General features: G+C 40.2%; 3 protein-coding genes across 3 annotated transcripts in view; 2 read left to right on the forward strand and 1 right to left on the reverse strand.

Moving 5' to 3' along the window:
- Window positions 1-111: 111 nt before the first annotated feature.
- snrpd1 (small nuclear ribonucleoprotein D1 polypeptide) lies at window positions 112-4,109 on the forward strand. The gene is made up of 5 exons (XM_059349147.1): window positions 112-157; window positions 858-1,045; window positions 1,985-2,061; window positions 3,176-3,367; window positions 3,750-4,109. Exons 2-5 carry the CDS (start codon window positions 1,032-1,034, stop codon window positions 3,824-3,826), a joined length of 360 nt encoding a protein of 119 aa, XP_059205130.1. The 5' UTR covers window positions 112-157; window positions 858-1,031; the 3' UTR covers window positions 3,827-4,109.
- Window positions 4,110-5,511: 1,402 nt separating this feature from the next.
- On the forward strand, window positions 5,512-8,977 carry ggcta (gamma-glutamylcyclotransferase a). Its single transcript, XM_059350062.1, has 4 exons — window positions 5,512-5,899; window positions 7,749-7,894; window positions 7,984-8,116; window positions 8,216-8,977. Exons 1-4 carry the CDS (start codon window positions 5,777-5,779, stop codon window positions 8,339-8,341), a joined length of 528 nt encoding a protein of 175 aa, XP_059206045.1. The 5' UTR covers window positions 5,512-5,776; the 3' UTR covers window positions 8,342-8,977.
- A 501-nt stretch (window positions 8,978-9,478) lies between these two features.
- adnp2b (ADNP homeobox 2b) overlaps window positions 9,479-12,825 on the reverse strand; it is a 9,463-nt gene continuing 6,116 nt past the window's right edge. Inside the window, exon 4 of the mRNA XM_059350398.1 lies at window positions 9,479-12,825. This exon is cut by the window's right edge and continues 371 nt beyond it. Coding sequence (XP_059206381.1) covers window positions 10,440-12,825 — 2,386 coding nt within the window. The 3' untranslated portion in view covers window positions 9,479-10,439.

The raw sequence follows: 12,825 nt of genomic DNA on the forward strand, positions 1-12,825 counted from the left end.
TATTTCAGTGGCATCACCTCATATCAGACAGAGTGAGAGTGACTGTAGTAGCTGTACAGCTTTACTAAACGGGAAAACAACAGAGCCATCATTAATATTATTAGTGACACCTGTGGCTTTCCCAGTGCAACAAGTCAAAATGGCTGCTGTGGAAAAGGTCTGTGTTGCTCTTGTTTGTAATTGCTGATAGGGTTATTCATTAACTTTAAAGTGATTTTCCTTCATTCATTATGTGGTTTTTATTTGTTCATACGGGCAAAATTCAAACGTGTTTGTTAGGGAAATGTCAGATAGATAGATAGATAGATAGATAACCTAAACTAAATAAAAACTAATTTTCTTTCTTGTTCAAATTCTGCACAAAATATGAAGCTGCAAAGATCTTTAATATAAAAGTATACACATAACTTATCATGTAAAAACCAGGTGTTTTTATAACATTTATACTGGTTGTAAAATGAATCTTTATTTTATATGGAAATTCTGCATTCACAAATACAAATGGCCTAAAAAGAATATAGAATACAAAATACTCTCAGGAAAAACCCTACATGCAATGTTGACAATAATGTTAAATAGCAGCCATGTAAGCTGTTTTTTTTTTTTTTTTTTTATGAATTTGTAACTTCTGTATCTTAAGCTGCTGTAGTAACTGAATTACCCCACTACGGAATAAATAAATAAAGTACATACAACAATGCAAAATAAAAACCACACATTAAATAGACTGAAGAATACTAAATAATAATCAAAAAATAATCAAAATAGGGAAAAAAAGTATGAAGTTGTAATTGTAATTTTGTCCTGTCCTGTCTTTTATATTATGTAACTTTGTTTTTAACTGTCTGTGCTTGCAGTTCGTCCCTCCACCAGCAGGCGGCGGTGTCGTCATGTCTGTCGTTTTCTCTGCTGTCGCTCACTTAATGACGTCGTATTAACGCGACAGAAACGTAACGCATACATCAGCGGCCTGTGTTTTCACTCGAACGCTGTAATTTTTTGTCTTTGGTGGAGGATTTTTCTCTACAAACATGAAACTTGTAAGGTAAGTCTTCGTGAAAAATCCCCGTTTATTGACTGCTGTGAAGTGAGATGGTTAAAAACAGCGCGATGATGACGGATGGCTTTAGATGGAGGCGGAGATGAGGCGGGAAGCTGGAATGAATGGAGGCTGCTACAATGGCCGTGCTGCAGCCTCTGAAATAACAACAGAAATACAGACATGCGGGGTTCTTACTCGCGTTTAAACTGATAATTTAGCAGTAAAAGTGCGCTGATAATATTATAACCGCGGTGTTTGCTAACTAGCGTTAACAAATAAACCGACATGGATGCTAATGTTAGCTAGTCGGGTCACTGCCCCTGCCTAGCTCTCTCGCTCTCATTTCATTTAAACACGATTTATAAACCTATCCGCAGCCAAAGAGCTATTTTTAAATTATCCATTTCTTAAATTAAATGCACTTGGATTTAAAGATTCTTACGCTTAAAGATGGTGTTTTCATAAATTATTTATGTATTTAAGTTAATTTAATTTTCAATTTTTTGTAAATGTGTATTATGTAAATATGTATGTTTAGGGGGGGGGGGGGGGGGTAGTTAATTGAGTTGTGGAGAAGGGGTAGGTTTAAATAAGCATATGCTTCATCCTACTCCTTTTCGGACATGTTGCGTTCACATTATAGCTTTTGTTGTGACTATTGCTATTTTTGTTTTGATTATCGTCATTGGATTTGTTTGTTTTTCAGTTATCTTTGTTGTGTTACTCACATGTTCGAAATAAAAAATAAAAATAAAGTAAAGCTATTAACTCACCCGCCAGAGTACTTTTGTTTTGGTGCTAAAAGCTACACATAGCTACATAGCATACACGTAGCTAACTTTAGCTTTTTAGTTTTACTAGAAGGAAACAATGTTCGTGTAGAAATGGGAAAGGGTGAACTAAAACAAATTGTTTTTAACATTGTTCGTTTCAATGTTGCAGATTTTTAATGAAACTCAGCCATGAGACAGTGACCATCGAGCTGAAAAATGGCACCCAGGTGCATGGCACCATAACAGGTAAGAGACACACAGGAAAACTGCAGTGAAATTATGAACTTCAAACTCAAGATGCCGCGACTCAAGTTTAGGTTTAATGTGAACACACAGTGCATCCACGGGTGATACCAAATTTACACCAGGAGTCGTGTTGTTAGGTTCACCTAGTTAAAATGCAGGCTTCGCAATGAATTCGTTTGAATCATTGAAACTGGGTTCATTCAATTTATTGGTCATTCTGCAGTCTGTGGTGCTGGTTAATTGTATTGTTATTACCGTGTATCTATGCATATAGGCAACACGCATACAACACATAAGTGTGTCTTCAAAGAAACCATCTCTGCCCTTGCAAGCATTTAAGCCCCATTTCTGAACTAATCTTTGGCCTATTAAGCTTCTTATCATAAACCACGTACATTGGACACAAGAATTGTTGCAAATAATTGCTTGCCTCTTCCAGTAGCAGCATTACCTGCAGAAAAACAACATAACAGCTGCTAGCATAGACAACAAGGTCAGATGCGCCTGTAATTTATCTGTTGATATATGCTACAAGTAATCATGACTGGTGTTTGGTTTCTTCTGGAAAATCGTCACATGATATGAGCATGAATAATCAGGGAAGGACTGATAAGATCTAGTCAGGATTCATATTTAGGTGTCTGCATTATTGTTCTCAAAGGTGTATGTTTGCCGCTCCAGGCTACAATGAAATCCTGGAGTTTTCAAACTAATACAGGGTCAGCAGTGTCTCAAAAGAGGGTCAAGAACTCGCTAGGCGTAAATGGAGCAAATGTTGTGTATATTGAAACAAAGATGTCTCAGTGTGGATGTAGCCTGAGCTGATTTTTATCTCTGCTCTAACCTCTGTTAGGTTTGTTACAGTTGAACCCTTGGTATGACTTTTTAAAAGAAGTGAGTCTAATTAAATGGTAATTCCACACCATGCTGAAAAACAGTTTTTGCCTCCCTCTGTTGTTGTAAGCTTCAGACTTTTTTAACACGCTTACTGCTGTGTGGTCAGAAATGTGCTTCGTTTCGCCAGTAATGACACTAAACGGTTTAATTGGTTTAAATGGTGTTTATGTTAATTTTCATTTTTTCAAAATCCCTGTTTCCTTTCTTTTTCCTTTAGGAGTCGATGTCAGCATGAACACCCACCTGAAGGCAGTGAAAATGACACTGAAAAACCGAGAGCCCACTCAGCTGGAATCTTTGAGTATTCGTGGCAACAATATCCGCTACTTCATCCTTCCTGACAGCCTCCCACTGGACACTCTGCTGGTCGACATCGAGCCAAAGATTAAGTCAAAAAAGAGAGAAGCAGGTGAGCAAAGTCGAAAACATCATGGCGTACAGAGTGAGAGCTGTTTTAACCGCGCACTAGGCCCAAAATTATTTGTTGCAAATGCAGCATAGGTGGTAGTTAATATTTTTTCAGCTAACCCAACCTTTAGTGACTTTGCTAGGTTACATGCATCAAGTTCCACCTTTATTTAAGTGGCACAAAGATGGCTGTGTTTAAATGATCTCTGCAGGAAATATTTTGCCTCTTTGTTTTTATTACAGCCAAAACACTGGGTTCTGATTGTCTTGTGCTGATGATTTGCTCAATAAGTGACCTGAGGGTTAAACTGGGTTTAAAATGTTGAGTGGCTGATCAATGTTTGACAAATGTTGCTGATTGTCCCTAATCTGTGTCTTCTCAGTGGCCGGCCGTGGAAGAGGCCGAGGAAGAGGCCGGGGAAGAGGCAGAGGACGAGGCCGGGGAGGCCCAAGAAGATGATTGCAAGGCTAGATTTTTGCTGACCACCCCCCCACTGTTTGTACAGGATTTCTTTTTTTCTCAGAGGAAACATTTTTTGTGAATTTCCATGTGTTCCATACGTTTAGTTATTTTTTTTTGTTTGTTTTCTTCCTTATTTTGTACATTAAAATCCTTCTGAAGAGGATAAAGTGACTCTGTGTATTATTGAGACTTTGGTAACTATCTTTGGATATATTTGTGTTTGTGTCTCACTTTACATGGTTTTCATTACATGGCTGAATAAAGAAACTTTGCATGGAAATGAGTATGCCCAAAGTGCTAACTAGAAAGAAATTCAACAAACTTTTAATTAGATTAAGATATATCGTTTTTAATATTTGATACCTATTACCTGTGGGTGTGGTGATTCCTTAAATGCACTCAAAATTGCTTGGCCTTTTAAAAGTTGCTTGACATTTAGGTTATATAGGATGCCAATCTACCTGCAAACATGACACGTTTTTCAAACTGTTTTCTTTCGTCACCCTTTGGTAGAATGCTGAGATACAAAATCTTGGTTCTTGATTGCAAAACAACATCTAAATCTGATGAGGAATAATCGGTATACTGTATACAAGTTATTTACCACAACTGGAAGATGCTGGAAAAGTTTGAAAATGCTCCTCGAAAAGTGCTTGAATTTGACTTTGGAAAATTGGTAGAAACCCTGTTGGTATTTCTAAGGATACTTGAATACTGAACAATTACTTGCATGTGTTTATTGCATTTTATTTTATTTTCAGTCCTCAATCCTTATTTTTTATTTTATTATTGCATTTTTCCTCCACTAAACTGCAGCACATGTCTCACTACAGTTTGTATGAGAGCCATTTAACTGGCATCTCTTTCTGTAAACTAAGAAATAGACCTAACATGGGTAAGAAGGATAAATAATTATTTGGGTTATCTGGTTTTGCTCTCCATTTTAAAGCATTGGAGATCATTTTAGCTGAACAGCCTATAATTGTTTGCACCTCTTTATAAGTTTTCCCCTCTCCAATCAACTTTTTAATCAAAGTACGCTGTTCTTCTGAACAATGTCTTGAACGACCCATTTTCCTCAGGCTTTCAAAGAGAAATGCATGTTCAACAAGTGCTGGCTTCATCCTTAAATAGAGGCCACCTGATTCACACCTGTTTTTTCACAGAATTGATGACCTCACTGATTGAATGCCACACTGCTATATTTTTGAACACACCTTTCAACTAATTGCACAGCCTTAAGAGCTGCATATCACGAATGCTGGGTCTTGTTTGTTTTTTCTGAGAATCTACTGCACCTACTGGTACCTTGTTTGCCATGTAGCAATAAAAAATATACTAAAAACCTGGATTAATCTGGTTAGTCACATTGGACTGCTATTATTTTGGACACTACTATATATATATTTAAAATGTAAAAAAATATAGTGTGAATCCTACATTCTTGTAGGCAGAATAGTTAACAATTAGGTGGTGTAGAGATTATTGTTTTTCATTCAGAGAAATGTGGGTTATTATGTAACCAGCAAAGCACCAGCAGGGGCCACTAAAGAGGATTGTTACCCGGAAGTAAATGAAATGAAAATGTTGGAGAAGTAAAAACAGGTCAGGCAATTATTTATAATCAACAGCCCAGCGAGTGTCCCGCTCTGTGTACCTGCTCACGGTGTGTGTGTGTGTGTGTGTGTGTGTGCGCGCGGTGCTGTGTGTAGCTTCATGAATGTCTCTGACTCATGTCCGGTCTTGGCTCTTTCAAACTAAGAGCGCTGCGCCAGCCGCTCACAACCGGCCGGTCTGCACATCGACGGCTGTAAGACGAAGACACAGCCGCTGGGAAGCATTTGGACCCCAGCTTTCCTTCTCCTACACCCCTGTAGCTTAACATTAACTTTTATCTGTGCTCTTCTGTCTCGTCCAGCGGCGGGAAACCACAAAAATTAAAATAAAATGTCCGTTGTAGCCAGTACCAACGGTCGCTTCATGTATTTCGCCTTTGGAAGTAACTTGTTAAAGGAAAGACTGCAACTGGCAAACCCCTCAGCGATATTTTTAACCATAGGCCGACTTAAGGTAAGAAATCTGTGTGTAGAATAATAATTGAACAAAAGCTTTATTCTTTTAACACAACCAACAGAGCATTCATGACGTGTGGGAATTACCACACACAATTCAAATGCTAACTGCATTTGTTTATCCTGTAACCGAAAAATATGCGCTGTCTCTACAGCAAATATTACACATACATAGTTGTTATTATTATTATTATTATTATTATTATTATTATTATTATTATTTCGTTCTGTTAATTAGCCTTCACTTACTATTTCACCGAGAGTATGAACCGAAGTCTTATGGACCGAGACGATGACAAACGATCGTCTTATATGTCTTGAACGCAGCATTATTAAGCTTGATGTCCGTGAATGCAACATGGTGTCACTATAAATGAACGGCAGAAGGAAACGACCAGTATAATAAGTAAGCCACGTGTAACTACTGTTTGAAGATTGACGCCTTGTTACGTTATGGCAAATCGTAGTTACATTATTACATAGTGTATTTGTATTAGTGTCTAGTGTACTTTATTTAATTTTTTATTCTATTTTTGTATTTATTTTTATTTTATTTCAACTGCTCTGAATTTACAATATTGATGTTGTTATAATAAGTTTTACTGTTGATTGATGTTCACCTAGCATTCTTTCTACACTTATGCAAGGTATGTACTGTGAAAAACGTGCCAGAAATGTTTATTTTTGTAATTTTCAATAAAGCATTGGGGAAAAAAATATTAGTGTATTTTAGTTGTTTAGTTTACTCGGGGCATCTCACATAGTCTGGTTAATAGTTAACTAACAACAACAACACAGAAACTCCTCTCCATAAAATGACCTGGCATACTTCAAGGTGTCCCAAAATACAAAACAAGTGACTAATTATTTACTTTTTCATTTAGCGAGAGCAGCATCGATTAGTCGACCAATCGATTAATATTAGTTGATAAACAGAAAAATAATTTCCAACATAATCGATCTGTCGTTAAAGCCATTTTCATGCTAAAATATCAAATGCTGTTTTCAGCCTCTCAAATGGGGAAAGTGACTCTTTTCTGATTTATATTTACATTTCACATTAAAGTGAATATCCCTGGGTTTAAAAAGACATTTAAAGACCTCTTGAACTTGGAAGGGAGATGGCATTTTTTTCCTTTGCTTCAATACCGATTCCTGAAAGATAATTTTACCAATACCAATTTTTTTATTATTAATATAATATTATATATATATATATATATATATATATATATATATATATATATATATATATATATATATATATATATATATAATATTATAATTATTATCATTACACATTACAGTACACATTTATTTTCTTGATGTTTTATACCTATGCAACACTGTTATCAAGCCCCCAAAATACAACAATACACACGCAATACATTTTTCCTGCATGCCTCTACAATGCCTAAAGTTATTCAGCCAATCCACAAAGTTATTAGATCTTGGTTTAGGCATGCTGCATACTTATTGGCTCACTGACACTGGTGGGACTTTGATGAGATAACAATTGCTATTAAATAACAAGGATTTTTTTTCGATACCTGACATTATAAGGGCAATTTGATCTGAACCTAAAAGTATCGTAGTACGGTACCCAGCCGTAAGCCCTAATATTGCTTAATGATTACTAGCTTTCCCAGCAGCTGTAACAACAGGACTGGAGTGTGCAGCAAACAGGCTCACTGGGGACCCAGCTGAAAACACAAACATAGCATCCCTCTTTACATCACAATGAGTTAAAAGGCATTTTGTTTAAAATGCACAATGCGTCATCATTGTTCATAGCCTTTTGTCCTTTACCTCCTACCCCCCTCACCACCCCCTGTTTGTGTGTGCAGGACTATAAGTTGAACTTTGGCCTGTGGGAGAAACATGTGGACAACATTTGGCATGGTGGAGTGGCCACCATCGAGACCTGTCCAGGGGCAGAAGTGTGGGGTGTAATCTGGACTTTGAGCAACGAAAACCTGCCGAGCCTAGACAAGTGAGACACACAAACACACAACTGTTTCTATCAGCTAGTGTTGTTGTCACTGTAACCAACCAGTGTTGTTCTTCTCATTTTGTCCTCAGCCAGGAAGGGGTGAGTCTGGGAAAGTACTCTCCACTGGAAGTTTTGGTGGAGACTGACAAAGGACTCATGCGCTGCAGAGCTTATCAGATGAACAACTTCCACGCCTGCCTTCCCTCTCCTCAGTACAAACAGGTGTGCGCATGAAAACACAAAGACAACATTGTAGTTTACGCAGTCTAATGTTTTTGTGTCTACAGCATGTTAATTTGAGTCTCTTTCTCTGCGTCGTAGGTGGTGTGTCTGGGTGCGGAGCAGAATGGACTCCCGGTGGAGTACCTGAAGGGGCTGAAGGCCATTGAGACCAACGACTACAGCGGACCCTCAGTCCTTGATCAAATCAGGACAGGCATGAAGTAGAGACTGAAAATTCACATACTTGACTTTGGAAACATCAGATGACAAACCAACCTAAGATCAATTTAGGGGCTATTTTAGAAGACTAAGAGTAGAATAGAAAGCAAAATAGAATGGCTAATAAGTTGATAAATTCACTTACAAGCTGTTTCTGTGGCTATCAACCACAATTCAGTCTCCATGATTATAATTATGTAACTAATAAGTGTATAAGGATACAAGACTGAGATACAGTTCACAGACTGTGTAAAAGAAGAAAAAGGATTGGACCTTGAGCTGAGATACTTCTAAGGTCAAACTGACTCCGCTATGAAATTTAATCGGCACTGTGTGGCCAGAAGTGAGTAAAGCATACACTTAATAATGGGATGTTTGGCTGGGCCCGACACATACCTCATCTTTTATTTTGAGCTGCTATTTAATCATTCATGTATTTTATCTTAGAGCCATCGCATTGGAAGACGAAAATCTTTGTGAAGGACAGAAAAACTGTTTCATTACAGTATTTCTCAGGGGAATATTAAACACTGATGAAATGCCCTCAAGACTTCACTCTTGTCAACATTTATTGTGACTTTTTAAAGGGGGAGTTCAGATTGATTTGAGGTTGTATGAGGTACTTATCCAAGCGTATCCAATGGCGAACGGTACACCCAAGTTTGGAGAAGCAGGCAGGAGTATCGGCATCGAAGCTAAGCAGTGTACTACTGAATGTGGGGGCAGAATCAAACATATTTTAGCCATCTAAAAAAATGGAAGTTTCAGGTTACGCAGGGGAACTGAAGCCGTTATGCTCTCTTTAAAGCCATCAGTCTCCTTTGACAAAAAGTCATTTTACCTCAAAGAACACTTGGTTTGCTGGTCTATCTCTGCCTCGTTCTGTTAATTTGTTTGTGTTATTGTGTGACTATGGTTTTTAAAGGCTAAGTTCAGTACCAAAGTCTCACAATGACACAAATAAACAAAACAATCAAGTTATTAGACTAGCAAACCCTGTGTTCTGTGAGGTCAAATTATTTTTGTCAAGGGAGTCTGGTGGATTTGAAGAGAGAGGTCAATCAGTTACACATTAAAGAAAAATACTTTGGGTTTTTTTTTTTTACGAAATGAAAAAAAATAAAATAATGAATCCTTTACATAAAAGAAAACCACTTTATTTGTTACAACACAGTGGCCTTGGACAGGATGATAATTTGTACCTCTCCCAACATTTCTGATCCTCTAGGAATTATACAAAATACAAGTGTAGTACAAAAAAACCAAACAGAAAAACAGAAGGTGAACACCCAGTAATATGTTTTATATTTTGTTGAATCTCTAGGTAAATTTCCACAAGTCTATGCAAATATGTAGACTTCACAATGGCACAAATCATAATTTCATCTGACATTTCATCTAAAACAAAGGCTCATGCAAACAGTATAGTCAGAGATGCATGAAAAAAAAGTTAATTAACTGAGAATTCAGCACCCGGACAACTCAAACATTTGTACACCCTTAATAATTTGGCTTCATCACTGCAACATTCACCTTCTGAAGTTAATAAGCATGAACCATTTCCCCCCCCGAACTGTTTTAAATGTAGAGGGGAGGGATGTGTGAAAATCTGCTAGAAAAAAAAAAGAGAAAACAAGATAACAAAACCGTGAGCATGACACAAATAGGTCCAAGTATGGTCAACAAACCAGTTTATAAAAGGAAAGCATAATATAATGAGTGTGCACTTCAGTCTTGATATTAGCAGACATTAGGATGTAGGAATCACAATTTTGTACAAGTGGGCTTAAATAAAGGGTGCAAAAAAAGCAGCTACCAGAAAGAAATCAGTGCAGAGCTAAATAATGTTGCAGCTCAACAGTCTGACACCATTATATCCCAGTGAAAATACATCTTTATTATTCTAATCTCTGTTTATGTGGAAGTTAGGATATGGACCACTGACAACATACTGAAGTCGAAGCACTATTAATGTGGGCTACATTAAGAGACTGCCCTCACTTACAGGTAACTTGTATGTTAGGTAATACATTATAAGCACTGGAAGAACTTCTCCAGTGGCTATCAACACAAAAAGGCCATGGTTTAAATATCTGGGTGGTTTTTAATTTGGGACATCTGTATTTGCTGTCGCTCCGCTTTCACATTCCATCTGCTCCACCTGATCCCCCTCCGTCACTTTCTCATTTCCGCTCTCATCCATTGGTTCTGGTCCATCCTCTGTGTCTTCCGTCTGCTCCGTTGAATCGGCGGTCGGGTCGGCGGCCGGCTGCGGTTCGGGGATCATGAGATTGTGCTTCAGTTTGTTTAGTTCTGTCATGTTGAAGCCGAGGAGAATGGCGGCCGTCGTCCTCTTGAGGCTCTTCATGCACTTGCTGCGCTTCTTGCTGAAGTGGGCCGCCAGCTCCGCTTTGGTGAGGGACAGCCTCTTGCACAGCTCGTCGGTCTCGGCTTTGGTCGCGTAGGGGTTGGCGTTGAAGTATTTGGATATAAAGTCTCTGCGCTCGTCACTCGGGCGGCACTCGATCGGTGTCGGCTGCAACATTAGCTTCACCGTGGGGTCTATCTTAATCACGGGCTCTGGCGGGGGCAACAACTTTTCCTGCTCCCTTCTCTTGCGCATGGCCGCCCTTTCTTCTCGCTCTCGCTTGTTGGTCTCCATGACCTCCCTCCACGCCGCCTCCAGCCTCTTCTGGGACTGCGTCTCTGGGGTCGACTCTGGACGCTCGGGGGCGGCTGGAATCAGACGAGCTGGAGCTAAAGCCTTTTTCATCGTCAGCCCTTTAGGCATTTGGAGGAAGTAGAGCGGCTGACTGAGCTGCTGAGTGGGTTTGGGGGGCAGCAGTGGTAGTCCTGCGGGTTTGGGTGGCTGTGCCGCTGTAGGTTTGGGCGGCTGTGGTTGTTTTGGTGAACAACGGCATCGCTGGATGTGGAGCATCACCGCCTGCTGGGTGACTTTTCCTGTGTACACACCGTTGCAGTATATGCACTTGAAAGCCTCCGTCTTGAGGATAGCATGAATGGTGGGTGCTACTAAGTGTTTTTGCCTCAGGTGCTGAAGGTGTTTGGCTTCATGGTCAAACTTTTCGTCACAGAACGGACAATAGGCACTGTTGATTTTCGCAGGTGCCATGCAGATGTCTGGTTGGCTGCTGGGCTGCAACTTAAAGAAGATCAGGTCGAGAGAGTTTGTGACCAGGGCAAGATTAACCTCGAGGTCTCCTAGGACCTCTTTCGGTGCGGTGGTGTTGACGTCGAAGTACGGGAACAGGATTCCTCCAACACCTTTAGAGTAGACCCTGTACTTCTGCCTCAAAAAATCACAGTATGTCTTGCTTGTGGGATTGTGATGCTTAACATGCTCAACTAGCTGCTTGATTGAAAAGAACAAAGCGGAGCAGTACAAACAATTCAGGCCGTGCAGCAGGTGTTGGAAGACGCTTTTTTCTGACAGCAGAATTTTGCATGTGAGACATTTGACAGTTTTGTCAGGCATTTTCTTCAAGAATGCCGCACGTGCCGCCACACTTTCTGACTTGGATGCGGTGGATTTCGTCTGGTGAGCGACCTCTGTGTGCATGTCGAAGACGTTGGAAGGGAACAGTTCATTGCAGAGGGGGCATGTAATCCATTTCTTAGTTTGTGGCGTCGAGTTCCTCGTTTGCTCGACAGCCTTGAGAGGGGTACTTGTGCTGTGAGAGGCAGGCATTGCTACTTGCAGCGGAGCGAAAGTGTATGTGGGCATGCCATTCATCTTGTTGCCAGTCGGGATCAGATGACTCAGCAGGGATTGGGAAGTCAGCATGGTGCCCTGAAGGGCGATTTGGTTTGTTGGTGCATTTTGCGTGACCACAGCAGGTTTAGATACAGCTCCGGCTCCAGCTGCCACATTAGCCTGCAGTCCTGGTGGGAGGAGGATTTGCTGCGGCTGTGGAGTCTGTTGTGGCTGAGCAGAAGTAGGAGTCAGAGTCATAGCACCCTGTTTTAAAGTCAAGCTGGACACTGTGGGAAGCTGGACCATAGATTGTCCTTGGGGCAAAGCACTTCGGAGGGATATCGTGGCACCAGGCTGGAGCAAACCTTTAGCTTCAGCGCTCGCTAGCTGCACTAGCGCTGACGCCTGAGGGGGCAGGAAAGCCTGGTTGGTTCCGGGGGCACAGATCAGAGTAGCACTGTTTGGGTTTCCTTGTAACTGCTGCAAAGCCACCACAGTCCCCGCAGGCTGGCCGTTACTTGGTATAACCAACGACTTACTGTTGAACATTTGAGGTTGCTGCGGTTTGGGAGCAATGCTTGGGAATGTCACAAACACGCCATTCCCATTAGGTGTTGCTTTAATGGTGTAGTTCTTGTTCTCATAAATCATACTCTGCACTTGTGTGCTGACTGAATAGTGCGAAGGCTCGACCAGCATGTGATGCAACATTTGGTCGAGGCTTCCAGCGTTCACCTTGCACACCTTGCAGCAGTAGATCTTTATAGATGTAGTC

This window comes from Centropristis striata, chromosome 14 (genome assembly GCF_030273125.1).
Source record: "Centropristis striata isolate RG_2023a ecotype Rhode Island chromosome 14, C.striata_1.0, whole genome shotgun sequence".
Taxonomy (NCBI): Eukaryota; Metazoa; Chordata; class Actinopteri; order Perciformes; family Serranidae; genus Centropristis; species Centropristis striata.

Bases quoted from the DNA above. Each gene is read 5' to 3' on its own strand.
- snrpd1 (XM_059349147.1), top strand. The intron at 2,062-3,175 runs GTAAGAGACACA...TTTTTCCTTTAG, and splicing joins GGTGCATGGCACCATAACAG to GAGTCGATGTCAGCATGAAC. The intron at 3,368-3,749 runs GTGAGCAAAGTC...GTGTCTTCTCAG, and splicing joins GTCAAAAAAGAGAGAAGCAG to TGGCCGGCCGTGGAAGAGGC.
- ggcta (XM_059350062.1), top strand. From the start codon at position 5,777: ATGTCCGTTGTAGCCAGTACCAACGGTCGCTTCATGTATTTCGCCTTT. The intron at 7,895-7,983 runs GTGAGACACACA...TTTTGTCCTCAG, and splicing joins AACCTGCCGAGCCTAGACAA to CCAGGAAGGGGTGAGTCTGG. The intron at 8,117-8,215 runs GTGTGCGCATGA...TCTGCGTCGTAG, and splicing joins CCTCTCCTCAGTACAAACAG to GTGGTGTGTCTGGGTGCGGA.